At 36.2% G+C, this 26,405-nt stretch overlaps 2 protein-coding genes across 3 annotated transcripts in view; both read right to left on the bottom strand.

The window, feature by feature from the left end:
* Positions 1-1,954, bottom strand: part of LOC137405887 (inositol polyphosphate-4-phosphatase type I A-like) — a 42,550-nt gene extending 40,596 nt beyond the window's left edge. Inside the window, exons 1-2 of the mRNA XM_068092329.1 lie at positions 1,831-1,954; positions 735-799 (exon numbers count right to left, since the gene is read on the bottom strand). Coding sequence (XP_067948430.1) covers positions 735-799; positions 1,831-1,954 — 189 coding nt within the window. The remainder of the gene's footprint in view (positions 1-734; positions 800-1,830) is intronic.
* Positions 1,955-8,042: 6,088 nt separating this feature from the next.
* Positions 8,043-26,405, bottom strand: part of LOC137406660 (la-related protein 1B-like) — a 41,535-nt gene continuing 23,172 nt past the window's right edge. For both annotated transcript variants that reach the window (XM_068093272.1, XM_068093271.1), the window contains exons 10-21: positions 24,629-24,881; positions 23,473-23,618; positions 21,561-21,730; positions 19,048-19,261; positions 16,558-16,690; positions 16,257-16,380; positions 15,663-15,866; positions 13,325-13,461; positions 12,573-12,717; positions 12,243-12,352; positions 10,114-10,244; positions 8,043-9,095 (exon numbers count right to left, since the gene is read on the bottom strand). In XM_068093272.1, the coding sequence (XP_067949373.1) occupies positions 8,802-9,095; positions 10,114-10,244; positions 12,243-12,352; positions 12,573-12,717; positions 13,325-13,461; positions 15,663-15,866; positions 16,257-16,380; positions 16,558-16,690; positions 19,048-19,261; positions 21,561-21,730; positions 23,473-23,618; positions 24,629-24,881 (2,061 nt within the window). In that variant the 3' untranslated portion in view covers positions 8,043-8,801. The remainder of the gene's footprint in view (positions 9,096-10,113; positions 10,245-12,242; positions 12,353-12,572; positions 12,718-13,324; positions 13,462-15,662; positions 15,867-16,256; positions 16,381-16,557; positions 16,691-19,047; positions 19,262-21,560; positions 21,731-23,472; positions 23,619-24,628; positions 24,882-26,405) is intronic.

Here is a 26,405-nt window from a genome sequence, read left to right on the forward strand (position 1 = left end):
TAATTGCGTAATGAAACAAAATGTTCGCTCGCCATACCTTTTTTATAATGGTGACCTTCACCCGTACAGTGCATTTCGGGAAGATTTTGCCTGCGGCCTTTGGTGAAATGTGAACAGCGCTAAACTATTGCGGTGCTGCTGGCAACTACCGGCGGAACCCGGCGCGTAGGTTCCCATTTCACCGCTAATAGCCTGCGATGCTGCCGCCGGTGTTTTGCGACATATATGAGAACCAGGCTTAAGACCGTTTTCATGACACAAAGATGTTGCATCGTTTGGATGTTTCGCTTGCAAACAGCGACACTGAATCACAACAGAATGAAAGGTACCCGGCTGTCTCCATGATGGCATTGCAGTACCATATGAGGTGTGTCACTATGTTATCGCTGTATAGAAATTTAGTGAAAATTAACACACGTCATAAAAGCTGGGGAGAAATTTAAACAGTTCTCCAGCTGCTCTAAACTAAATAGCTACATAAAACGAATGCTGCCATGCTGACCTTGGCTGATTAAACTTTTTTCAAGAAATAGGAAAAAATTGGACTGTGTGAACAAGGTCTCATCAAAAAAGGAGAATTTCATGAGGATTATGTTTTAATTACTATTCTGGCACCCAAAATAAACAGAAAAATTACCCACCGCTTTAAATTTGACTGGTTTTCACTAGATTGTGTAACAAGAAAATACAACAGAAAAACAAAAAGCGTGTCATGACCTTACTAGCTGACATACCCGGTCTATGCCCTTCATACGGAAGAGTAAGTTAGATCTAAGGCAGAACCACTTCTCCACATAGCCTGAAATAGTGAATAGAAACACATTCACACTAAAATAGATACAATGAGGTTTTTAACAAGTATTAACCAAAGGAAACCAACAAAACAAGTACAGTAGACGCTCCTATAACGTATATCTCCTATAAGGTATATCTTCTATATAACGTATATCTCCTATGACGTAAAATCCAGATAACGTAAACAATTTATGTGAAGTTTTTGCTTCATAAAGCTACGTAAAAAAGTTCATGTAACGTTAAGTGTAAAGTTGGTGCAAGTTCTCAAATTTGATTTGTATGGTAAACATATCTTGCTACACTTTTGAGAAAAAAACGACGATGTATAGCATTATGTATATTAAATATACATTTTAATGACATTCCAGTTCGTTGTGATAGATCATTAGATGTGTCGACAAAACAGAGAATAGGTTAGATGTGCAATCGTTCATTAATACTTGAAGGCGATAGATTGGCGCAAGTGTTACAGCGACAGCCTACTAATCTGAATGTCACAAGTTGGAGTATCGTTGAAAGTTATTTTGTATCCTAACCATGACTTCTGGATACACAGATGGATGACGAACAGGTACACACCGCTCTTTTTATAGTTTAAATATGTTTTGTTTTGCTTTATTGTATACGTATCAAATATTTTTATTGGCTTTCCATTACATAATAGGCTTTGCTGTCTAGAAAAAAAGAAATCATTGTAGATGAACGTAATTGTCAACCTCCCAATTAACTTATTGTAAAATTAACGCAATCATAGTCTATAAAAACATTGAATTTGATGGGAAAAAGGAGAACAATAGTTGAAGCAAACCATTAATCCTGCAGATAGGGTACAGCCCACAAATTAAGAATTTAAGTCTTGTTTTTTTTCTTTTTGTATGGTCAAATGGGTGAGTTTAGAAAGATCTTGGAACGGATTAAGCAATTTATATGTTATACTGTTCGTATAACGTAAATACACTATAACATAAATGTTCCGGGAACGGATTATTTATATTAGAGTGCCAACTGTAATTGTTATTAACCTACCAGCATTACTTTTGCCTAACTTCGCTTTTTTGGTCGACTTCTTCAGCAGACGGGTAAACAGTATTCCTTCTTTTGTAAAATGATAACATGGAGCCAAGGCAACCAGAGACAACTCCTCATCGTTAAAGTTCATCATCAATTTGATATCTAAAGATCATGTGAGATTAGAGACCTGACCAAGAGATGAGCAGATTAAATACTGAATAAGGCTTCAATGTATAACTTTGAACATCTGCATCTTTTTATTCTGCCAAAATTTTACATCAGGTTATGTGAGAATCCGTTGTTCAAATTATTTAATTATCCACTGAATCAAATTACAAAGCACAGCTTGACTAGGACTACTGATTGGAAACCCAATGTGTGGTCAGCACAGCTGCTTAAAAATATATTTGCCACTTATTCGTGTTCATTATCATTATTTGACAGCATGGTTTGCATTCTCAAAAATGTCAAGAATGTTTGATTATTATATTATAGGTACTGTTTGACACAGGCATAAATTATTTTTGCAAGGTCATGATAGACTTTGTAAGATATTAGATCACAAGCCCACATATACTATATACTAAAACTTTGAAATGAGGCTGTCCGCTAGAGATGATCACACATTAATACCAACATCTAGTAACAAAGTCAAACAAGGAGCTCATTGCCACATTAGCCAATTTTTGATAACAAATCACCTACCATAACGGAAAGGCAATCTGAAATCTACAATATATTAATGTATACGCCTTTAAAAAATTTTATCAAAGCATATTTTGTGTGAAAATCAACTTTTTACCTTGTTTCATAGAACTTCTGAAGTGGTGTGAGTGCGCGTGTTGTTTCATTGCGTGTAATTTGCCTCTCTTTATTGCGAAAAAATTGTAAGTGCTCGGCCTGCTTAAAAGCAGAAATTAGAAGTTAATTATAACTTCTAATTGCAACTTCGGAAAATAACTTTGGAAGCACAAAACATTCCAAATGTACCGCTGCTAATTTCTACAATTATCTAGTATATAAATTATTGATTAACTATTAAACCATAACTGCCACGAACAACTTTTATCATATTTACTAGGTAAATCAGACATGCTGATTCCGATTTTGTACTCGAAATAAAGATTGACCCACTAACTTTCAGAGTAATGAAGAACTTTTTATAGCGTTTTAATATCGGTCTCGAAAACAACACGATCAGCATAACAAGCTCCGCCCATAAATACTTGACGTAACCTAGCTTTTTAGGAACAGAAGTTACGTAGGGATGTTTAGACCGATTTAGAATAATAGATATGGGTGTTTTAAAATCCATTAATATCTAAATTCAGCCTTAAAAATAATATCAGTCTTTTCTGAAAGGTAGATAAGCTATTTAGCATTGCATATTTAAAAAGCGCAATAACAACGCTAGCTCGTGATAAAACCGCGCTTTTTGAGCTCATTTTTCTCGGCGTCCAGCTCATTTAAACGTCATGTAACAAGCTGCGAGCAATTTTAAATAGCTTATATCCCTTTCATAAAAAGCTGAAACTATTTTACAGGCTGGATTTAGATAATAATGGGTTTTAAGACACCCATCTCTATTATTCTAAATCGGACTAAACATTCCTAACTTCCGTTTCTGAAAAAGCTAGGTTTCGTCACATATTTATGGGCGGAGCTTGTAATGCCGATTGTGTTGTTTTTGAAACGGATATTGAAACACTTTAAAAAAGCCTAAATGACTTTGAAGGTTAGTGGACTAATCTTTATTTTGAGTACAAAATCGGAATCAGCGTGTCTGATTTACCTAGAAAATACGATAAAAGTTGTTCGTGACAGTTATGGTTTAAAGCCTCAGTATGATGGCTGAGTAAATTTACTTGAGGCGCTAGAGCATTTTTTCTACCAAAAAGCTGTAAAAGTACTCCCAAAAACATTTTTACCCAATTTAACCTAAAAATATCGGCTTAAGTATATCTATCGAATATCAGGTTCGCACATAAGTACCTTGATTCCCTTTACAAATGTCCCATGTTTTTCACCTCTATTCAAAATAAAGGATGGGACTGTTTACCTTCAATACGGCATTACGAGTTCACAAGCCACTAACGTGACCTAGCATTGTTAGCTAGCCATGGGCAGTCTCCCCAACCCCTCATTTACAAGCGCCAACCACGATAGCAGCTTGTAAAGGATTAGTACTGTAATTGACTCTATTTGATGTTGTTCGCTCCCAAAACTTTGTACGCCTTTAATAACTAACTGTGAAAATTCTTATACCCAGTATTAATTATGTAGAATTCACGATGCGCTAGTTTTAGGTGCGCAGAACACTCAATGCATGTACTTAAAAAGGTCACAACCTTTAGCGAGTAATCCGTGATGGACAGATAGAATATTAGTTTGCTAGTAGAGAGAGTCAGCCCCAGACAATTTCAGTTTTGATGTTAAATAGTTTTACACATATGTTACTTCAGTCTGCTGTACATACAGTGCATTTAAAGAATATTTGAAAATAGCTGTAATACTTAAGCCATTCGTTATTTTGTCTGCAATGCTGATACAGAGAATAGTGGGCATAAACAGAGGCAATAAAGAACTGTTTGCTGCAGCTCACTGTGCTTGTGGACTGGTCAGTTCACCAAATTTTCTAAACAAACCATCTCTAACATATGCTTAAAGAATGTATTGACACAGTTGATTGTAGGTAGCAAAATTGTAATTGAAAAGTGATGTTAGTATAGATTTTGTAGACCATAGGCCATTCAATACAAGCAGTACAATAACACAATGAGCAAGTGTTAACAAGCCAATATAATGATGAGAAAGGTAAAAATTACTTGAATACCGAAATGCAAAATGTGTTTCACCAAACAGCGAAAGGTGCAGCCGGGGCTCACCCACCAGGCAAGCAACTGAATTGTAGTTCCTGAGAAAAAATATCTGGCTTTAACTTAAGATAGACAACCTTCATATTGTTGCGTAGTAGGCCTACCAAATGCAAACCATGTTTGCAAAGAGCCAGGGAAACCATGCCTATATTTTGCCCAAATGCTACAATGGTATTGAGCTGAGATAATGTTATTTTTCATTAGCAAAATGTCATGCTGCTTCAATACTGGCAAATGAAACAGGAACTGGCGACAGCCAATAGTAGATTTCTATTGTTAAATTAATGGTTGAATTTGTTCGATAGGCAATATTTGTAGAGTTCAAATGTACAAGTATTTGAATTAAACAGTTTTTGTAGAGGCTTAGTTCTATTACCATTCCACAATGCACGGTGTTTTTCTCAGCCACGCACAAGCATAGGAGAGTGTTTTTGATACACTTTTCTGAAATATACAATGCTTAACAATCTTAGGTGCAACATCTAGAACCTTTGGGTAAGTAGATTATACAACAAACTAGACCCTAATGCATGTAACTACCAATGTTTCACATACTTCTGTAAAACAGTGTTGTGTAGAAGTATTAGCAAACATAGATAGCATAATGGAGAAATGACTAAACACCGGAGACATGCAATATTCCAATGAACATGACAGCGAATACATTAAAGAACCCATCAATAAAGACAGTCATCCTATACTCATCTACAAGCAGCTTAAAAACCTCCTGCGGAAGCAGCCAATAGACATCAATTGACATACCTGAAAATCATTAAAAGATATCAGACCTGTACCAGACAAGACCAAGACAACTGGAGTTAGTCATCATTTTCAACCATTATACTCTCATGACGTACTTAAAACAAGTTCACTCAAGCTCACTCACTGTCAAGCCTCTGCAACATAAAGAACAGAACTTGAGCACCTAAACACCTTCTCACAGGCTATCAGAGACATATATAAAAAAGAACAGCTCCGACTCAGCATCTATCTACCGGTCTATCGATCTATCTCTCTCCCCTTCTCAAGAACCTGCTGAGGCTCCCTCTGCCTGCTGAGGCGCATTCCTTTGCTTTGGGAGCCTCCCTCTCTTTTCCCTATGCCTCTGGAGCCTCTATCATTTCCCTATGTATGGAGCCTCTTTCGCCATCATCAGCTGATCTTTTTGTATTTCCCTATCTCAACTACCGAGCCTCTACATATAATGACTGCCATGACTCTCATCTGACTATCGAAACTCGCAGCCCTACGGACCGAGCAAGCAAACATGGACGATCGGTCGAGTAAGGGTGTAACTTTTATTGGCTATTTCAACCTTTTGTCATTAATATTATTGTTTAGAATTTTGTTAGTTGTACCTTTTAATTGTTGGACTTATAGAATAAAGAAGTACTTGTTACTGGTAAATATCAGTACTGCTTGAAATGGCTTAACACCTCTATTTGTACCTGAACCGGTAATAATCAAATTAGTTCCCACATGGCAAAGCAAAAGTACACAAACTGAACATAGTCGAAATAGAATGAAATGACAAAGCAATTAAAACATTGATGTTGTGTGTGGAATCAGATTAGTTATGTACAACATAATTTCTTCACATTCAGCCCTAACAATAAGAAAGCTCAAACTAATTTTAAAATTCACTTCTACTCTTTCTATTACAAAACCATATGAAAATTTTATAGATAGAAAGCAGAAATCGAAACAACATTTTGTCACTTGATAGCACCACACAATTTTTGGCAACTATTGTTTGTTGATCAGCACACACTAAACATCACCGAAAAACAACGGTTAGTTACAATATTTCTCTGTTCCATCGCAGTGAACAAACTGTAACAGAATTTCATAAATTTTCTTACAGTATAAGTTCTGATATGAACCAAAAAATGCGCCATATTCAACAGGTTTTGCATGAAATACAGCTTACAATGATGCAGGTTTTAACATACAGCGTAGTTTTTATAAAAACATCCTCAAGCGAAATGTAAAATCATCAAGACGATTAGGACGGAAATTTTTTTAACAGCAGCATCTGGACTTATTGATTTATTACCAAGTCGCCTTTTTTATGTCGCATATTCGAAAACTGATTCGCCCTTGCAAAGCTTGAAAATTTGGGCAGACACGCGCCAAATGCATGTCCTATTATGAATTATATAGCTCCTGTTTCTTAGGCATCTAAATGTAAATACTAATAGTTTACTTCCATACCTGCCAACTCTCACGCATTGGGCGTGAGACTCACGCAATCACCCCAAAGAAAATATGAAAATGCGTGAGAAATGCGTGAGATTTTTGCCCCAATTTTTCCAATTTTATATATACTATCATTGATACATCAAATGCCCCAAAACCAAATCTCACGCACTGCCCCACTCTTGGGTTGGCAGGTCTGTAATTACTTCCCTTGAACTTGCTTATCAACATGAGCTGATGAGAGTGATAAACAGACCTGCCAGCCCAAAAGTGGGGCAATGCGTGAGAGATTTGGTTTTGGGGCAATTGATGTATCAATGACAGTATATATAAAATGGTGGAAATTGGGGCAAAAATCTCACGCTTTTCCATTTTTTCTTTGGGGTGATGGCGTGAGCCTCACACCTAATGCGGGCCAATGCGTGAGAGTTGGCAGGTATGGCGATAAAACGAGAAAATGATCCGTAATCGACGAGTTATCTTTGACCGATCACAGACAAAAGTAACTTTCACGTCATGAAGCGTAAAAACGAAGCATTAATATTCATTGCTATGCTAGCTTGCCCGCCCACAATAATTAACGCGAAATTAGCCCGATTTGACAAACTGTAGCTTTTGCGGAGTTGTCCCCCGTCGAGCGGAGCTAGCAAAACAACAGCGGCTGTTGTTTGCTCGCTCCACTTAAGGGGGGGGGGGGGTACAGCTCCGCAAGAACAACTGTTTGTCAAAACAGGCTAATTAGGAATCGGCAATCTAACTGTAAAGACGGTAGTCAAATGCGTTAGTATGAATTGTTTAGCGACTTGTTGCCTATCGCACAACTGACTGAAGCTCATAAAACCACCTCATGTATCACTAGTATGGCTTGCTTAGTGTGCATAACTTGAGAAATATATACGAAGCTTGCACCAAACAGTTGCGCAGTAATATAGAAAATGTGTGGGATATCTCGTTTGAAACAATTGCAGCAATGATATACAGCCCCCCACTGTGGGGGGCTGTATAACATTGATTGTAGCTATAGCTACGCATTTCGTTAGCAACATCTGGTTGTAAGGCCTCTTGAGTAACTCCAACAGGAAGATGGATTTCTCAACTCATACACGAGGAAGGACAATACAAAGCACCACAATAATAGTTGCAGGCAATGGATTTTGGGTTTTTAATTATAGATATATTTAATTGTCTGCAAAGTAATACTAGTACATATGCACCAACCAATGATTGGCTAAAAAAATTCATTTCATCAAAAATGTGGCAAACTTTTCAAAGCAAATTGTCAGAAGCTATGAAGTTTCAGTGCGACCCATAACCATAATGAAATATTTTTGTATTTTATGTTGTAAAAAACGATGAACAATGAATCATATAATGGAGAGGAAGGACATGTCATAGAGCACACAGGATAGTTGAGTTGACAATACATAATAAAGAATAGATCACTCACGAGCCAATTCTGTACATTTATATATTATTGGCAATATAGCTATAGAATACACAGCGAATACTACTGACAAAGAAACAGCTATGCACTAGTGACAAGCAAAGTGTGATATGGAGGCTGAATCACTTGCACATTTTAAACTAAAATCTAACTTCTGTGTAACTTAGCAGAAAGTAATCATACACGAGGGAACTTTAAAAGATAGCATGGTGGATACTGTTTTGTTTTGCATAGCGAATGGTGCGACAATTTTTGCAAGCCAAAAGACTTAGTCAGTGGTAGACACGTGAATGGAGCGAATTTCCATTCTGTTTTTGACTGGAGCAGCGGACCATACGCTGCACGATGAGCAGGCTGTTCAAGTACCCCTCTGCATCAATACACTGGATAGAACAGAACAAGAAGTCCTGTAATCCATAGAAATGCTATTTACAGCTCCTATTGCACAGAGTAGCTCTAGGAGCAATACTTTTTCATCACTTTCCCTTAGTCTTCTGGTCAGCAGTCTCACTGTTACATGAAGTTTGGCTACCGGGATGGGCTCCCTTTCCCCGGTCTGTCTTAGGAACTGGTGCCTTGGTCTGGCCCTTCCCAGATGAGCTTGAGCTGACACCAGGAGATGCTGACATTCCCTTTGCTTGAGCAGAAGTTGAGCTAGATTCACCTGAAGACGCACGCTGTCGTTGCCGATATTGGCTGGATTCGGAACTTTGTCTTCTACGACGGCTGTCACCGGAGGGAGTTCGCAGCCGGGCACCTTCAGTTTCCTCCTTTTCATACAAAACAGACTAACATTAGGGTTGATTAAAAAAAGATACCATCTAATTAAAAGCTGTATCATTCTGCTGTATTTTGGGAAAAGTAATTGGAGTAATATTCATATTGCATCACTAGCCACACCAAGCTGTTTTATCATCACTGACAATCAGGGCGCACACTTTGCAAAAACATTGACTAGGTAAGTTAAACAGCGATGTCTACATGGTACAGCGTAACCTTGAATTTCAAGCTCTTGAATCTCAAACAAATTGGAAGTCAAACAAAAGATTTAAAACGTTGCATTTGATGCCAAACAATAATTAGGAACTTCAGCAACCAGAGATACAACACATTGTATACATATACATACAATACAGATACAATACATATGTGCAAAGGTTTCGCAGCAGTTCACGAAATACTGCCTCTAATTTGTAAAGGGTATTATTTTCTATATGTCATTACAATAAAACGCAAACATAATTTTTAATCGTTTTCATTGAACAAAAAAATCAGGCAAATGTGAGAGGGGTAACAGCTGCTACAGATATGGCTATTAATTTCCCAGCCTTCACAGTACTTAAAACAACTTCAACATACTCTTCTATCTATATTACCTGCCTTTTTTAAAATCCAGTTTATCAAGTAAATGATTCAAATTTAGTAAACACGTCACGTTCTAGTTTTGAACCAGAATAAAATTGATTTTTATTTAGAATAGGAAAACTCATTAGATGATATGGCAAATGTAGAAAGCTCCATTAATTATTCCACACCATCAGCTGCCTTACGTCAAAAAATAAATGTGCATAACGCAACAGTAACAGCCAATAACTGTCCAAGAAATGAGTAAATTGAAGTCTACAAATACCGGCTTTAAAATAAAATAAACAGGATTTGAAGAATATTACTGCTCATGCATAAAATACTTTTTCAAGCTTGCTCAGGAAAAAGAAAAACTAAAGCAATATGTCCTGTCGCAATCTCGATACAGCCACCTACAAATCAGTAACAAAATAAACTACGTACCTCTATAACTCGAAAATCTTCAAGACGTTTAAACTTGGAGAGATAGCCAGTCAGTTTAGCATCAACAACAATATTTTGCCTACGAGTGTACTTCAAGAAGGCCCAAAACTTTTCTAGACCATACAGCTGACCTACAATATGGTATTTAGAAACAAACTTTACCAGCTTCAAAAATGCTTGTGTCATAGAAGAGTTATAAATGCTTTCTGCTGATGCCAATTAACTAAAATCATGTGTTGTTAGAACATGTGAAAATGCTATTAAACGCTGATAGCTATACGAAAAGAACACTAAGCTTTTGTGTAACATTAGAGGATTCATGATAGCATTGCGATCAAGCATGCTCTAAAGTTCACACGAACGCTACTAAAACATTGCAGCTAGACTTTGCTTCTGGTTGCAAAAATGCTTCCCGCTTCCTTTTTGACTAACTTTCCCAATGTATTCATGTTTGCGTGTGGTTGCTTACTGACCACTGACAGGTAAGTTTTTAAACAATGCTTCTCTGCAACGTGTCATTAGTCAAGCATAACAATCAGTAGAAACAATGTCGAGATGGTGTGTACTCTAGCTAGGCTGTAAAATATATGCAAACCAGCTCCGATACAGTAACGAGCGAGACCATTCAGAAAAAGTACAAAAACATGGCACTAATAGAGATACCCCTAAATGAAGAAAGTAATGAAAATGTTCAGCGCCATTCATAAAACCATTCAAATATTAGGTCTACATTATATCAAGATTAAATGTTGAACAAGCAAACTCGTGCAGGTTTTGAATAGAAGAGTTCTTTGAAGAATCTTTTTGTAAAAAGAAAACGGACTGCAGAAATCGCATTGCAGATTCATAGAAAAAAGGGCTCAAGTTGAGATTTAGGTAGTTCAATGAATTGGTAACATGATACTCTCCCAACCTTCATATAAGTATGTAAGTAAATAGATACGTCTACGAGTGCAGACCTCTTCAGTTTTAAGCATTTAAATAATCCGATTCCTGTGGAAATGCCAACTAATACCGAACATCAAAGATGATGCACCATTAACCCTTTCGCATGCAAGTTTTTTGGGCTATTTGAGACCCCCTGGGCAAATTAATTTTTCAAAAATAGATTTAAAAAAAATCGCTGATACACTGTTATTTATGATATTGTGAACGTGTATGTGTTTATGATACAGGTAAATACAAATAAACGTGTTTCAAGACAATTCTTCTCATAACTGTTTCTCTAGCTATGGTACTTTTGGAAGCATTTGCCCTTGCAGAGGCCTGATTAGTATATAAATTTCTGATAGTAGTCCAGGCACTAGCATCACTGCCACCTCCTGGATTATGAAAACTGTGACTAGCTTCTTCATCACTTTCACTCTCAGATTTCGATGCAAAATCCCTCGTCACAATCTGAACCAGATTCACTGTCACCATTATTTCTGGCTACTAACTATAAAAAGTTATCGCAATCAGCTGAATCATCCTATTACTGCGAGCACTGACACTACTACTACTCCTCGCAGCATTAGAGAGACGTGGGTAATTTCGTTTGGAGAGCGCCATGGCACTAAATGAAAGTTTTTGCACACTGGGAAAACATTCAAAAAGCAGAAACAAAAGCAGAAACAACCTACAAACAAATTACTAATTTTATTTAAAGACGTTTTTACTTCGGATTGTTGTTCGTTTAATATAGCAAAAACGATCGTTTCTTTTCTTCCTCAAAATGGCTTATTATTTAGTTTCTAACAAAGATCAATATATTGTAGTTTACTATTAGTAAAAAAACTAACAAAAGAAGGCAATAAGCCAACCAAAAATAGATCTTTAACAACCGTTCGTGTGGTGACAAAATAGTCGCTCTGACCATTGTCGTCGGTATTGCAAAACGACAATAATGTCGCTCTGCCAGCATAAGGGTTAAAATAACTACCGCTGAACAGCAATGCAGCAGTGACATGTAGTCATTCCAGCCACCAAAAAGGGCACACAAATTCTGTGCATTACTTTCATAGTATTGCAAAAGGAAGCAGAACGAAGTCCTAAACTGTGCCACATATATGAGTTAGATAGACTAATTGGTGTGAATGAGAATTCTACGAGCTGAGACAAACAAGATCGAGTCTCTATATCAAACTCACCGGTTTCGTAGTCTCGTATCGTCTCCGTTTGGAAATCCTGGAACAAATCATCTTTGAACTTCTTCTCTAGCCCATAGCTGTAGTAGCGAAAGAGACACTCCAGTCCATATCTACAAATATAGTGTCAGTAACACGGTTTGGAAAAATGAAGGTATGGTAAGTGAGTGTGCAAGCATATTAGGCTGTCGACTTGCATCAGTCTGCAGCTATAAGTACATAATTCATGCTGATATTTCTCTAGCCACATGTAAATAGCGGTAGCCATTAATAGACAGCCACCACAAACCGCATGTGGCAAAAAGAAGAACAATTAGTGATATCTTGACATACCTGTATCCGGCACTGGCATCCTCTAAGGCTAGAGTCTTGAACTCGTTGTACATCTTTTTGTTAAAGTGTTGACGAATGAAAAAAGACCAAAACCTGAAAAGCGTGTTCATCTCCTGTGACTGTCCAACGCCAGACTTCTTCCTGTCTGTAACGAATGAGAACGAAAGTTATAACGGTGCTATAACAGTGTTTGTACAGAAGACCTCAAGCTAGCAAACAGACATCTGGTGGTGTAAGACAGAGGAATCAACTTTTTGAACACAATATAAGACTATCAAATTTAACTCATTGCTAATATCACTGCCAAAATCTATCAGCAGATTTCTTGCCGTTGAAACTGCCACAAGAACGTTCTATTAACTCATAAGTACTCATTGTATGGTATATGAAAATACAAGTTACTTGAAGGACAATTTTGCACCGACTAAGTTGTAAAATAATCTCAAAGGTTAGAAATCAAGCAAATGTGAAGGTGGTAAAATGAATCTATATCCAAACAAGGTTATATCAATGAAATATACCTTCCATCACACGCTGAATAGCAACAAAATTGATAAACATGATGAGTCAACACAACTGAACCAATATTGAGAGATGTAACTATGACATTGTTGTTGCTCAACTTAGACCCACTACTGTTAACCACATCTAGAAGAAAAAGGAAGCCAGACTGAATAAAGAAATATGCTAATGATATAACAAAGAGAACTTGCTTTGTTTTATACAAAAACCAGAGAGCGAACAAAACCAACCTCGTAGACACCTGGCATGATACTTGTGATAGACTTGCCACATAAAACCATTCTCTTTAAGTAGCTCGTGTGACGGGTGCTGAAAACTTCCAAACGTGTGCGAATGGCTGCCATGACTCATCTGACTTTCAGACGGACTACAATAACACAACCTCTAATGTCAGCGCAGCCCTCAAATAACTACTGTATCGAATCTAAGTGAGTGAAATGAGAATTTACATTAACTTTGTGATAATTACTTTCGTATTTAGCTTGTATTGGAACTGCAACATTATGTGATGGTGAATTAAAATGGTGGAGACCAAACACTTTATTGATAAATGAGCAATACACAATATAAGCATACACAGTGGAGAACTGAAAAGCTAAAAATGGTCATTGCAAAGGTTGTGTGCTTGTAGTATTTATCCGCTTAATAAAAGCGAAACATTTCAAATGTATTAAATTTTGCCGACTTTTACACTTGAGAAACAGTGATATAATATTATTTGCATTGACAGACAGCAACAATCCAATACATTTGCATTTCCTTAAGAACGAATATCTGAAAATCTAGATGTGATGACAACGCAACGATAACTACTCATGCAGTTGGATCCAAAGGCATTAAAACCATTAGGTCATCTTGGAAGAAATTTAAAAAATCCGAGGACAAAGGAAAGCGATGAGTAATAATATATTTAATTCTTCTGATTGGCCTGAGGGCGGTCAACTACTCAACAATAACGACAATAACTCGCGTTTGCTATTGATCTGCAATGTTGCTCAGGCACAAAAACAACAAACAATTATGAATTGTTTGACAAGGAAAAATAAGTATTGTCGGGTGAAAGTTTCGTAAAATGCAGAAACTTTTAAACTACTACACACCTTTAATAAGCCGAACAACTGGTTCCAAACGATATTGCTGGCTTTAAAACAATACTAGTCTACCACTGGACTGAACAGAAAATTGATTTTCTAATATAGACATACAGTTATCAGAAATATTTGATTCTTGTTGACAAAACTCGCTAACATGAACTTGCAAAAAAAACGATTAGAGCACTGTTTACAATTTTTTCATTCACCCTAAACTAGAAATTAAAAAAATTGGAGATGGTTATTTTATGCTGTGAGTTCTGAGTGAAAAGAAAACTAGTTTCTTCATTACGTGCCGGGAGAAATAATAACACAACATCTTCAATTTATTGCGGCAAAGTTTCAGGTATATCTGCTTATTCAACATTAGTGATGAGCGTTTCTGTACGGTTACCAGCCAAGGCAAGCCATTATAATGGTAGCAAACGGGTTAGGAACAGTTAACTGTGCTATACAAGATAACGAGTTTAGTCAATGTCAAATTTTTCTGATAAGCATCCAAATGAAGAGTATTTTGCAACTGAAAGAATCATAACTTTAGTATGCACAATTAGATAGGTTCGACAAGTTCTTGCCATCTCAACCAATATTGGATGATATGACCGTATGATAACAACGTTATAGCTTATGATTAAGTATACAAGAAGACTTGGTTACCTGTAAAAAACTATTAATATATTAACAGAATTGCTACGATTCATTTACATGTCATGACGGGCTTTAAATACTCACGACAAAATAATAAACAACAAATAAATAGAGATACACAATTTTCAACAACATGACCGAAAAGTTCTTATGTTATATATTGAATAATAAATATGTAATAAAAACACTGTACTTTATATTGATTCACACCTTTCACGGCATTCAAATTAGGTTGCTGTTCATGCAATTAAAAAGTCATGCCCATGTACAGACAATAAGCAAGGTACAAACACGCATACCACCCGATTCAAAGCAAAGGGTGTCAAGATTATCACAATGATTTGTTTTACGATCACAATGATTTGTTTTACGACCAAAAAGTACATTTATGTAGACAGTGGATGTAAGCTTTATGATATACGACAGAAAACATTTTCAGGAATATGAGTGACATCTACATGAACATTAGCTTATTACATGTACTCCACGTACAGTTAGTAATGTGCACATGATCAGTAAAGGCTAGTGAAGACTAGAATACTAAGTTTTGGAGTATAAAATGTAGAAAATCTGTTGTTAAAACACTCCAAGTCTTTGTATTTATCTTGAGACAGTTTTTTAAAAACTTAAAACTTGCTATGGAAAAGCCATTTTACAGTGACTATGTTAGCTTTTAACAGTTTCTCCAAGTAGTGCATCAGAGAGGTGTTCATGATTAGAGCTACGTGACAATACAATATGACATAGGTTCTAGAGCTGCGCGCAACACTGCCGTATGACATAGGTCGAGTAAAGGAAGTAGAATAAAGAGTTACGCAAAGCAGCATACCTGGCAGAGAGTTGGCTGCTAGTAGAAGTTGTCCTTGGACGGTGAGACTTGACATCCATAATCCAACCGACATGAGCCTCAATTGGAGGATTGCTAGTGTGTCTTGTCTTCTTTTTTCTAGGAGTTTTAGGGTCAGGAGCCTTGGACGTGTCTTTGACAACGGGGTAAAAGCGTGCGGGGGTACTATCTTTGCCCGAGCCCTTCCTGCGCATTACAACAAAAACCAGCTAACACAAAAATACTACAGTGGCTGATAAACCTGATGAAAAACTTAGTTTATTAACTAAAATGAATATCCCATAACCAGCAAAGACAGCGGTGTTGGCAGCCTGGGTTGTAACAAGGATGACTGTAATCGAATGCTCCAAATCTACAGTTTAATAAATTTATAACAAGGGGAATGAATTTTAGTTCCGAACTAATTTGCATCTACGTAAGTCTTAACGTTGCTAGACCCATAGTTAATTCTAGATTACATGAAGTGAAACTTGAGCTTGGAGTAACTAGTGTATGTAGAGGATAAAATTTCCATTGACTGGAGAGTGCGCACAAAGATTCTCCCAAAAGCTCCTAGCAAAAATGAAGAATGCGAACCTGTGGGGAGTGCGAGGAGTTCTCGGTGCTCTCACAGGCACCTCTGATATTGTGTCAGGCAGGGATGAGGCTACCTGAGGTTTGGCAGGGGTCATCACCATCTTTGGTATCCGACGAGCCCCGACTGCAATAACCATTATCTTACCCTCAAGCAACATGAAAAACTTAAAACCTAACTTGCACTACTCACTGTAGTTACAAGCATGTGTAAATTGTAATTTATATCTACTGCACTTTGAACTACACTAGAGAATGCTTAAATTTATAAACCATCCAATGAATGAAATCTGATTAATTGTACCTGCAGCCTCTGAAGTCATTGAGACTGGGGCGGGAGGAACTTCCTGTTGCTCAATCTGAGGGGTGGTGGGAGTTAAACTATTGAATACTTCCTGCGATATGACGTTCACAGTCTTATATTCTTCGAGAGATGTCTACAGAGATGGGAGAACGCATGACGATACAAATTATTAAATGAGGGACGCACAAAAAATAACAATGACTGAATGGGAATAACTAGATCTTGATGAAGATAGCGGTTGCACCTCATGATTGCAGCAAAAATCTAACCTCTTACCCTTATGCATGCGAAAGGCAAAGATAGACAAGACTAGCGCAGAGCGAATGAAAGCGCTAACTTACCCTATTCTGTTAAAAGAGAATTATATGGTTACACCAGGGAATAAGACAGAGTCAGTGCAATGCACTGACATACATTCAATTAGGTCTAAAAGCTTTCCGAAATTTAAATTATGTCATGTCGACGAAAGTGTTGTTAATAACACTTTAACTGGTTTAAATGAAAAGAAAGCTGCAGGATTGGATTTCATTCCACCCTACCTTCGCACCCTACCTTACATTTCGCACCCTACCTTACATTACCCTTAACCTATATAATAATCATGGCAATTAACACCGGCACTGTTCCTACTAACATAAAAATTGCAAAGGTACTACCGTTGTTTAAAAAATGATCAAAAATGGTGTCTAGCAATTATAGACCTATATCAATTCTAGCAGTTTTTCAAAAGTTTGAGAAAGCCGTGAATGCTCAGGTGCCGAATCAGTTGGAAAGACCCAGCATTATAACCAAACATCAATATGGGTTTCAAAAAGGGAAAGGCAAACATAATGCTGTAATAGATTTTTCAAATCAGTCTTTTTCTGCTTTAAATGGAAAAAACAGTCCTAGGTATTTTTATCGACTTCTCAAAGGCTTTCGACACCATAAATCACTCTATTTTGCTTCAAAAACTCACAGCTTATAATTTTTCATGTAGCACTGTCAAGCTATTTAAAAGTTACCTTTCTGATAGAACTCATTCAATATAATTGAATAAATCTACTCTATCAGAATCATGACAAATTGAATGTGGGGTTCCACAAGGTTCTATCCTTGGCTCTACATTGTTCCTTTTCTATATAAATGATTCAATTTATTATTTGAAACCCTTCTCTACTATTTTGTTTGCTGATGATACAAATCTGTTTTTACTGAGAAGAAATTAAAATGATAATATCCACGAAATCAATTCAACTTTAGATAGAGTTCAAAATTTGTGTACTGCAAACAAACTAACTCTTAACTTTGATAAAACAAATTTTATAATAATCAAAAATCATCAAAATAAATTCGAACTTAGCCAAAATATAAGTATCAACGGTAAGCCAATAAATAATGTTACAAATGTGAAATTCTTAGGTGTAGTTATTGACAACTCATTAAACTGGTCTTCTCATATTGATTATTTGAGAAGTCAACTACATAAAAATTAGGGTATAATTATCCAAGCCTCAAGAAATTTTTCCAACTGACATTTTGAGTAAACAGTAAACTAATTTATTGTTTAGAAGCATGGGGCAATGCTGCAGAGTGTCATTTGAATAAAATATTCCTGATTCAAAAGCGTCTAATACCAATAATCTTCCATAAAAAATTCAAAGACCACACAGTTGATCTGTTCAAAAAGGCTAATGTTCTTCCAATTAAAGAGTAATATAAACTCCGTTTAGGTATTCTCGCTCATTCATCATTCTACTCTGACACTCATGTTCAACAACACTCTTATGCTACTCGTTATTCTTCTTATGCCTTACCTTACCCTAAGTCTACATCTACAACTGGACATCGACAGGTAACTCACCAGTTGTCCAGTATTTGGAATGACTTACCAATATCGATCAAGTACGTTAAAAATTCAAATAGTTTTAGGATTGCTTTAAAGAGGCATCTACTGGACTCATTGGGATGGTTTTAGGTCTTAATATGTGAACATTATTATATTAAAAAAATTGTCAACTCGGGCCCTGCACCTTGATTAGCCCTGCTACTGTGCACGTGGGCCTTCATCACTCCCTATTGTATTATAATTGCTTATTAATATATGTATATTTATTTAGTTTGTGTCTCTGTGTGCATCTGTTTTTATGATGAAAATAAACTCAAATCAAATGCTATTAAAGCCAGTTCGCAAGGACAAGGTTTTGATAGCAATAGGAGAACTTATAGAAATGAAAGCATACTTGGGGTAGTCACAAATAAGCTACAGTAGTCAGAAATAAGCGACATATTGCAATATGAAGATTAGTGGCTCATGACACTCATGCTTCTGTATGTTGCTTCATGATCGTTATTAATCTAGCTAACCAATCATCTCTGTCAAACTCTGATTGTCAAATAAATATCTTCTGCTGATAACATCCATCAAGTCTATAATACATTGTTAATGCTCACTCCTAAAAGGCCATGAACATAATTTCTACTAACACAGCTATAAAAAAGCTTCCTCACCTCTTGATCCTGCCAGAGTTCCTCCTCATAGTAACAAAGGCCGTCATTAATTACTTTTGCTATTTCAGCACTCATCTTAGCTCTGGGGGTGTAATCAGGGTTGGGGTGGCGATCACCTTGTGGGTGCTTTTTAAGGTACGGGGGAGTCTGTGTGACTATCAGAATATTGTTTAGCTCCTTGTCATCAATATCATCATCATCCTCACTGTCTGACCTAGCAGAGGCATGGACATAGATATTGATGATGTGGTGGAAAAGCTGCATATGTTTAAGTCTATGTTGGCAGACACAGACCATCATCACACAAGCAAGCCTACCATACAGGACATGGGTCCTGGTTCGATCAAACCATAATATGGCACGGCTGTGACTGTGACCATAACTGCAGCATAATATCATCATATGAAATGTGACAAATAGTTGGAGAACTGGACATAATCACCAGGCTATTGTTAGAGTGCAGCAACATCAACCTATAAATAGTACGGTAATAGAACAACTCTGCGGCCTCGAATGTTTTTCAACAATGATAAAACAAAAAACTTAAACGGATATGTAGAGATACGCAGAGGTCGAAAAGAGACCTTATGTGGAGATGTAGGTCAATTTTCTTGTTAATAAAAGGCAATCACAGAATTTGACAAAACACGTAAAATTCAAGGGAATCAATTAATTTGCTAATACAGTACACCCTCAGGATATGATTAATCTGATAATACTATTTTTCAACTTATGAAGTGGAACATGATGATTTTTTCACCCCACCATACGAACCTTATTTCACCGTACGAATTCAATACAATTTTCAACCGAGTTTAAATTTGGCAGTGGGAGTGCTAATTACTTACGCAAAATAACCAAGACACTAAAAATCTGTTCGCTGAAAATATTTTCACAACGCCTTAAAGACACGACGACCGATTTATTTCAGATCAGCAATTTTCATGCATAAAACAGTGATATTTTTCTTTTAAAACCAGTAGCAAAATTAGAATTGCGATCTCATCATACAGAAGATCTCATGGTCAGATTACTTATTTTAACCTGCTAACAACAAGCCACTTCATTACAAAAACTGCATCGTTTGAGTTTTTTGCCCGACTCAAGTTGAAAAATGTTTTAATCAGGTCCACTGAAAGTTACAGTAAAAACGAAGACAGAAACTAATAAATGATAAAATTTTAGTGTTAAAAAGTCGAAATTCAAGTGAAATAATTAAAAATATATACTAAAACTTAGCTCTAAGTGTGTGTGTTTAGTAAGCTAAACTTATTTGAAATGAATTAAAAGGTTTGTTTTGTTATTCGTCCGTCTGTCTTGAAGGTAAGAACTTTCTACGGTACATAGTACTGTTCATAGCACACTGTAACGTTCTATTTAAATGCAGATCATAACTAATCAATTGACTAAATATAATAGTTACTGTAGGTAACTATAGTTAATGTGCTAAGGTTAACATACTATTTTGTTACTAATCTTTAATATGTACAGTATGTATATAAAATTTAGACAATCTTTACCAGGGGATGTTTGCATTATGTAATTACTATGGTTTCTATACTCCTACACACGATTTTTCAACATACGATGCCAACCCTGGAATGGATCAAAATCATATTCTGAGGGTGCTCCGTGATTTACTAGTTAAAATGGAGCCTTTGTTTTTTTTCAGTCACATAATTACCACTACAGCGCAATGACTTGCAAACTACATTTATAGTATGGATTGTATAACTTTTAGATCTTTTAATAAGCATTGCTTATCTTCTAGGCTGTTACTAATTTGAATAGCTTTTAGCTTATCATTAGAGTAACTGATTTTTACATGGATAACTTTGGAACATGTCCCTTGTTTTTATGAAGTATGTCATTTTTTTGTCTATTAACGCCACCGCATTGCCGATGCGCCTAGTGTAGCTCTAATGTTAGTGTCATGGCAGCATCAATTTCAGCTTCTCGATCCTGCTGGAGCTGAATCAGTTTTGAATGCACTCTCTAGTTAAGAGTAAGTAAAACAACAATATTATGAATAAATTTATTTCATTGTGAATGAGTTTGTTTTTTAGTATCCACCATATCCTGCTCTATCTGACAACAATAAATGGGTTTGATTTGCAATTGTCTTATTTCTTTGGTTAATTTTATTTAGCAATTGTGTGATTTTGATACAACTTCAACTATAGCATCAGGCTTCATAACTATTTCGTCAGACAACGGATCATAGGATGTTGCCTTGGACGAACAGCTCGCTGTTTATACTAAGAATACATGAATTTTTTTCAGCAAAATTGATGCAGAGACAATGTCCTGATTCAGACTAAATATCTGATAAGGAAACTTTATATTGGTTTATAAAAAAGGAGAAGTCTGAGAATATCACACATCGCCTGACAAATATAAAAATGCAATAGGATATTCCTCCAACTGATGATCAAACGTCGTAAGTGGGTCAGAAGACCAAACCTCATGAGCAATTCGAGTGAGCTGGTAATAATTAGTATCTAGCTACAAACCAATTAGCAGTGTACTGCTTTTTTCTTCCATCACTGAGCTGCTCGAGCTCTTCATCAAACATGAAGTCCAGCTCCTCTTGCTCATCTTTATCTTCAGGAGGGGGAGCCTTGGCTGGACTGTTCTCAACTTTCTGTCGCCTCTCTTCTTTTCTTGTCGACTTGCGCTTTACCTGCAGTGTGTGTAAGTTCAGCGTATTGCACATACCGTAAGTGATTTGAAACACGAATTAAAAGCTTCTGAAATAACTAAATTTGCTATGTTATTGCTATGTAATTTAACTGTATTTTACGCTTTGTATATTATAAAATCTCGAACATAATTATTTTAGAATGAACTATTTATGTTGTAGGGGCGTCTACTGTACCTAGGTTATTTTCTTCTGTCCGACTTGGAGAGCTTTGTTTAAAAATAGCTAATTGGCTAAAAAACTTAATCTAGCTACTTAGAGGGTCAGGGGTCAACTATTATCGCAAAACTTTACAAGTATGCCTCACTTAGGAATTCATATGTAATGACTGTTGACATCTATTTTAAGAAACAGTACAATGTATTATATTGAGAATGAAACAGTTCGAAAGTTTGTTATAAAATTTTTAGTTTTGTTTTTATTGAGTATCAGAAAAATGACAAAAGCAGAACCTTCAATTTTGAATATCAGAGAAAATAATCACCTGATCACCTTCTATTTTCCTTATATGTTTGAGTGAAGAATTGGACAGGCAGCAGTACAAATACATACTTGGCAGTGCTTGAATAAACCACAACCTAAAGGACATACTGAGGGGAATGAATCTATACTGGGTTTTGAGATAAAACAACTGACAACAAAGCTATTGCCAAAACTTTACAATGAAACTCTGACTAGTGATCACATTTACAGATTAGTTATTTGTACGATTGATGTAAAACCTGAACAAATATTTTTATCAATATTTGAAATAATTTTTAACAGAGCCATCTGAAGCTTTTCCAACTACTACAAAAATAAACCAAAAAAATTGAAAGAAAATACAAATCAAATTAATCTTCATCTAATGTAATTTAAAACCAGTTACTTGCTTTTTCCGTCGGTCACTTTACCTGCAACCCGATGCATTGCCAAACCTACACTTCCATTAATATTATAAGGTAGAACAATAAATTATCGATTATCATTGATTATTATTTCATTAATTTTTACAAATAATTTAAATTTGAATTAATAATTTAGATTTTTACATTTAGTGTTGCACATAGCTGGTTTTGTATAACGCATTTGTTTTTTCACTATATGTAACTAACTCAAGTATATATAATTAGGTTTTTGATAGACTAAACGCAATACTATGTATTCTTATACAAATATTTGCTCTAGCACACAACAGTTTTACCATACAAGCAATGAATCAAAACAATAAACTTTGTATGTCAGGGTATGAGTGCATAAAGCTGGTCAAAGTACTGTGTAGCAGCTATTTACAAGTAAAGTCAAGCTGCTACACAACGAAAACAAAAAACAAAGCGCCAAACATGGTAGCATCTTAAGGTTATCAGTGATATTTTACTATATAAATCTTGACTAAAGAAACAACTACTAATAAAATATGGCAGTTTGTAGCTGATTTAACAAGTACTTGGTATTAGAACAGTGTGTCCAATAGTGCAGTTGTATCAGAAATGATAAAAGAGCTCAAACAATAAATAAAAATTATTTGTAACAGTATTGAAATACCTTTATAAAGGGTTAACTGCAGCACATTTATGAGAACATCTGCTTAAAAGAAATGCATTTTATGTAATTTGTTTCACTCCTAAGAGAAAAGCCTTGCCATTTGCTAGAAACTTCAGAGCCAACAGTTTATATAACCCAAACTTTTTATCTGAGCTCTAAGTACAAAATATGACACTCGATTATGTAGAACAACAGATCACCTCAAACCACTCGTCCATGCTGCTCCTCTCAGGGGCACTGCTGCTTAGACCTTGAGATGCAGGTGTGCTAAGTCTATCCATAACTGCGTCACTGGGTGCTGCGCTGGCCCCGATGGCTGCTATCTGAGGTGAAACCGGAGCGGAGTCTAAAGAACGGATCAGACCATGTTTTGCGAATAAGCTCAAACAGAGCTTAGAATGTGCCACAGAGATGGTTCAATGCAAAATGTTAGTTTCACTAGCAAACAAGACTAATCATGGGGGTTTTACATCTTACCCAACAAAATCAACAACACTTTTAAAAGACCATTCAAGTAGTTCTATAGAAGTATGGACACGAGAAGGTGAGAAGATTTAATAGTTATGCTAAAAGATGTAGAAAAAGCATCATACTATCCTGTACATTATATAGATTATGCCGTATTATATTACTAAATATATAAAGCATTGGGGTAATAATTTTTATTAACAGACTATAAATCCTAATAGAATGAAACAACTTACTGACTAAAAATAACTGCCAACAAACAAAAACATATCTTCTAAAAAACAAACTCTCATATAAACACCACATTATTATGAACTAAAGCGGGCATGTCAAACTCAATTGTACAGAGGGCCAAAATTCAAAACACACTGCAAGTCACAGGCCAAACGAAAAAAACCTTTATTGAACACCCTAAAACTAAATGTGTTTGGAACATAACGTTGAATAAAAACATACAGGACTATCATTCTAAAACAGACTTAGACCTTGAATAAATTATATATTTAATATTTTGCTGTGCTTAAAAATATCTATCAAAATTACATTATATAGTATTGTGTGTAAACAAACTTAACCTCCTATTGGTTATTAAAGGCTCTGCTTTCAGAACCAACTTTGTAATATCTTTTAATAGCTAGACTTAATTAACAGGAAAAGTACCTGGCAAGGCAGCTGAAGCGTTGCATTATGGGATCTGTAGCCCAAACTGTATTGATTTATATCGATGGACCATGAATAATGATCATGTAAAATTATCTTGAAGGTCGGATATAATTACAGAGTGGGCCGGTTTTGGTCCGAGGTCCGTGAGTTTGACACATGTGAACTATAGTATGTAGTCATATAAGCTTCTGAAGACTAACAGCAATCATTGAGACCTAGACTCACCAGATGTGACTCTTATGCCCTTGCCAGGCACGAACTCTGGTACATCAGGATTAAATTTTATAGTCGTAGAAGGAGCAGCTTCGGTGGTACTGTTAACTTTCGCTACACGTTCCATCTCGGCTGCCACGCCTTCCTTAAGAGACCATTTGGTAGGACTATTACAAGGCCTAAGGAAGCACTTGTCATCACTTATCTCTATCACCTTCGATCCATCCAGGCTGTCTATGAGAAAAGCTAGGTCTTGTGTCAGAGCCTGCGAAGCATAATGAAGAGGTTCATGATGAGGTTGAAATTATCAGTAGCCAATACAATGTAGAACCAGAAGATAAATTATCTTCAAACAATGATGACTAGAGGGATTGCAGCCATAACAAACCAGATCAATCTGAAACTGTAACAGGGTGCGCCGGTGACACACACCCTCCGGTAAAAACTACTGTGGACAAAGGAGTTTACGTCCGAAATCCGGAGTCACAGAATCATAAAGATGTAATATTTTGCATAATGTGTTAGTTGCAGCTGTTAATTAAAATTGTGTTGTTCTTGCTAGCACCTTGTTTACAATTATGATGCTGTTCACTTGGATAAAAAGAGCACACTTTTACAGCATATAAGCTGAATGGAACAAATTATGCAGTGCAGTCCTGGGTCTCATGCATGTTAGTGCAGTCCTGGGTCTCATCCATGTTAGTGCAGTCCTGGGTCTCATCCATGTTATACGATTTTTTTGCCTTACAATGTGGAACACGATGTTTTTTCTCCCCTCTGCCATACATTTTTTTCACCATACCATATTAAGAAAAAAATCTCTTGAAATTCAAATTTGGCTGTCGGTGTGTCGGATTAACGAAGATGCCGTAATGCTAATTGCCAAGATCTTTCCCACAACCCAAGAAAGAGATACGATGCTTGCTCTCCCTCTCAGTTCAGCATTATTCATATTTGGTAAATGGTTGATATTGCAAGAGTGAAACGAAAATTAATGAAAAGTAAATGAAAGGGAAAGTTTATTGTACATTTTTATGCACTACAAGTACAATGTAATATTTATTATGAACTTTAATTCATTATACGTATATAACTACATACATAACTTCAATACGTTAGCCAAGGTCCTATGTTTGACAACGATGTTGAAGGGAGTAGTAAGAAAATGATTATTATTACCGAAGCTGGAGTCACTAGGTTAGTTAACTATAGTTACTAAGGTTAATATACTATTTCCTACCAATAATACCGATTTTTATTGAATACACCATATCAAACTTTGAGTTTTTTTTACTAAGGGCTGTTTGCATTAGATAATTACTGCAGGTTTTTCTATGACATTTTTGGCTTATGACCCGAACACCGGAACGAATCAATGTCGTATGAAGGGGGGGGGGGGGGGAATGCAATGTATGTGTGTGGTATATGCAAATAATTCTGAAAAAAGGTGCACAAATAGAACGCAAATTCCTACGCGTACAGTTTTCTCAAACTATTATTGGAATGTGAGTCCTGCAGCACCCGAAAGTCAACAATAATTTAGGACAAAATTCCTAATAAAGGCTCCAGGAGTTGCAGAAACACCATTTCGCCTAATACTGCTATCTGCAACTGGACACATTCCCAGTCGAGGTTACTTTATTATTTAGCATAGACATGTGTAGCTAAGATAACTGCGACGTTGTTTGCGCAACGATGCACAAGAGCACAGCCTCCGCTTGCAGCAAGCGAAGCAGATATCATACTGGATCTCTGTGGGATTGTCCACACTTCTTGTAGGAGAAAGTCT

Source organism: Watersipora subatra, chromosome 10 (genome assembly GCF_963576615.1).
Source record: "Watersipora subatra chromosome 10, tzWatSuba1.1, whole genome shotgun sequence".
In the NCBI taxonomy this organism is placed as follows: domain Eukaryota; kingdom Metazoa; phylum Bryozoa; class Gymnolaemata; order Cheilostomatida; family Watersiporidae; genus Watersipora; species Watersipora subatra.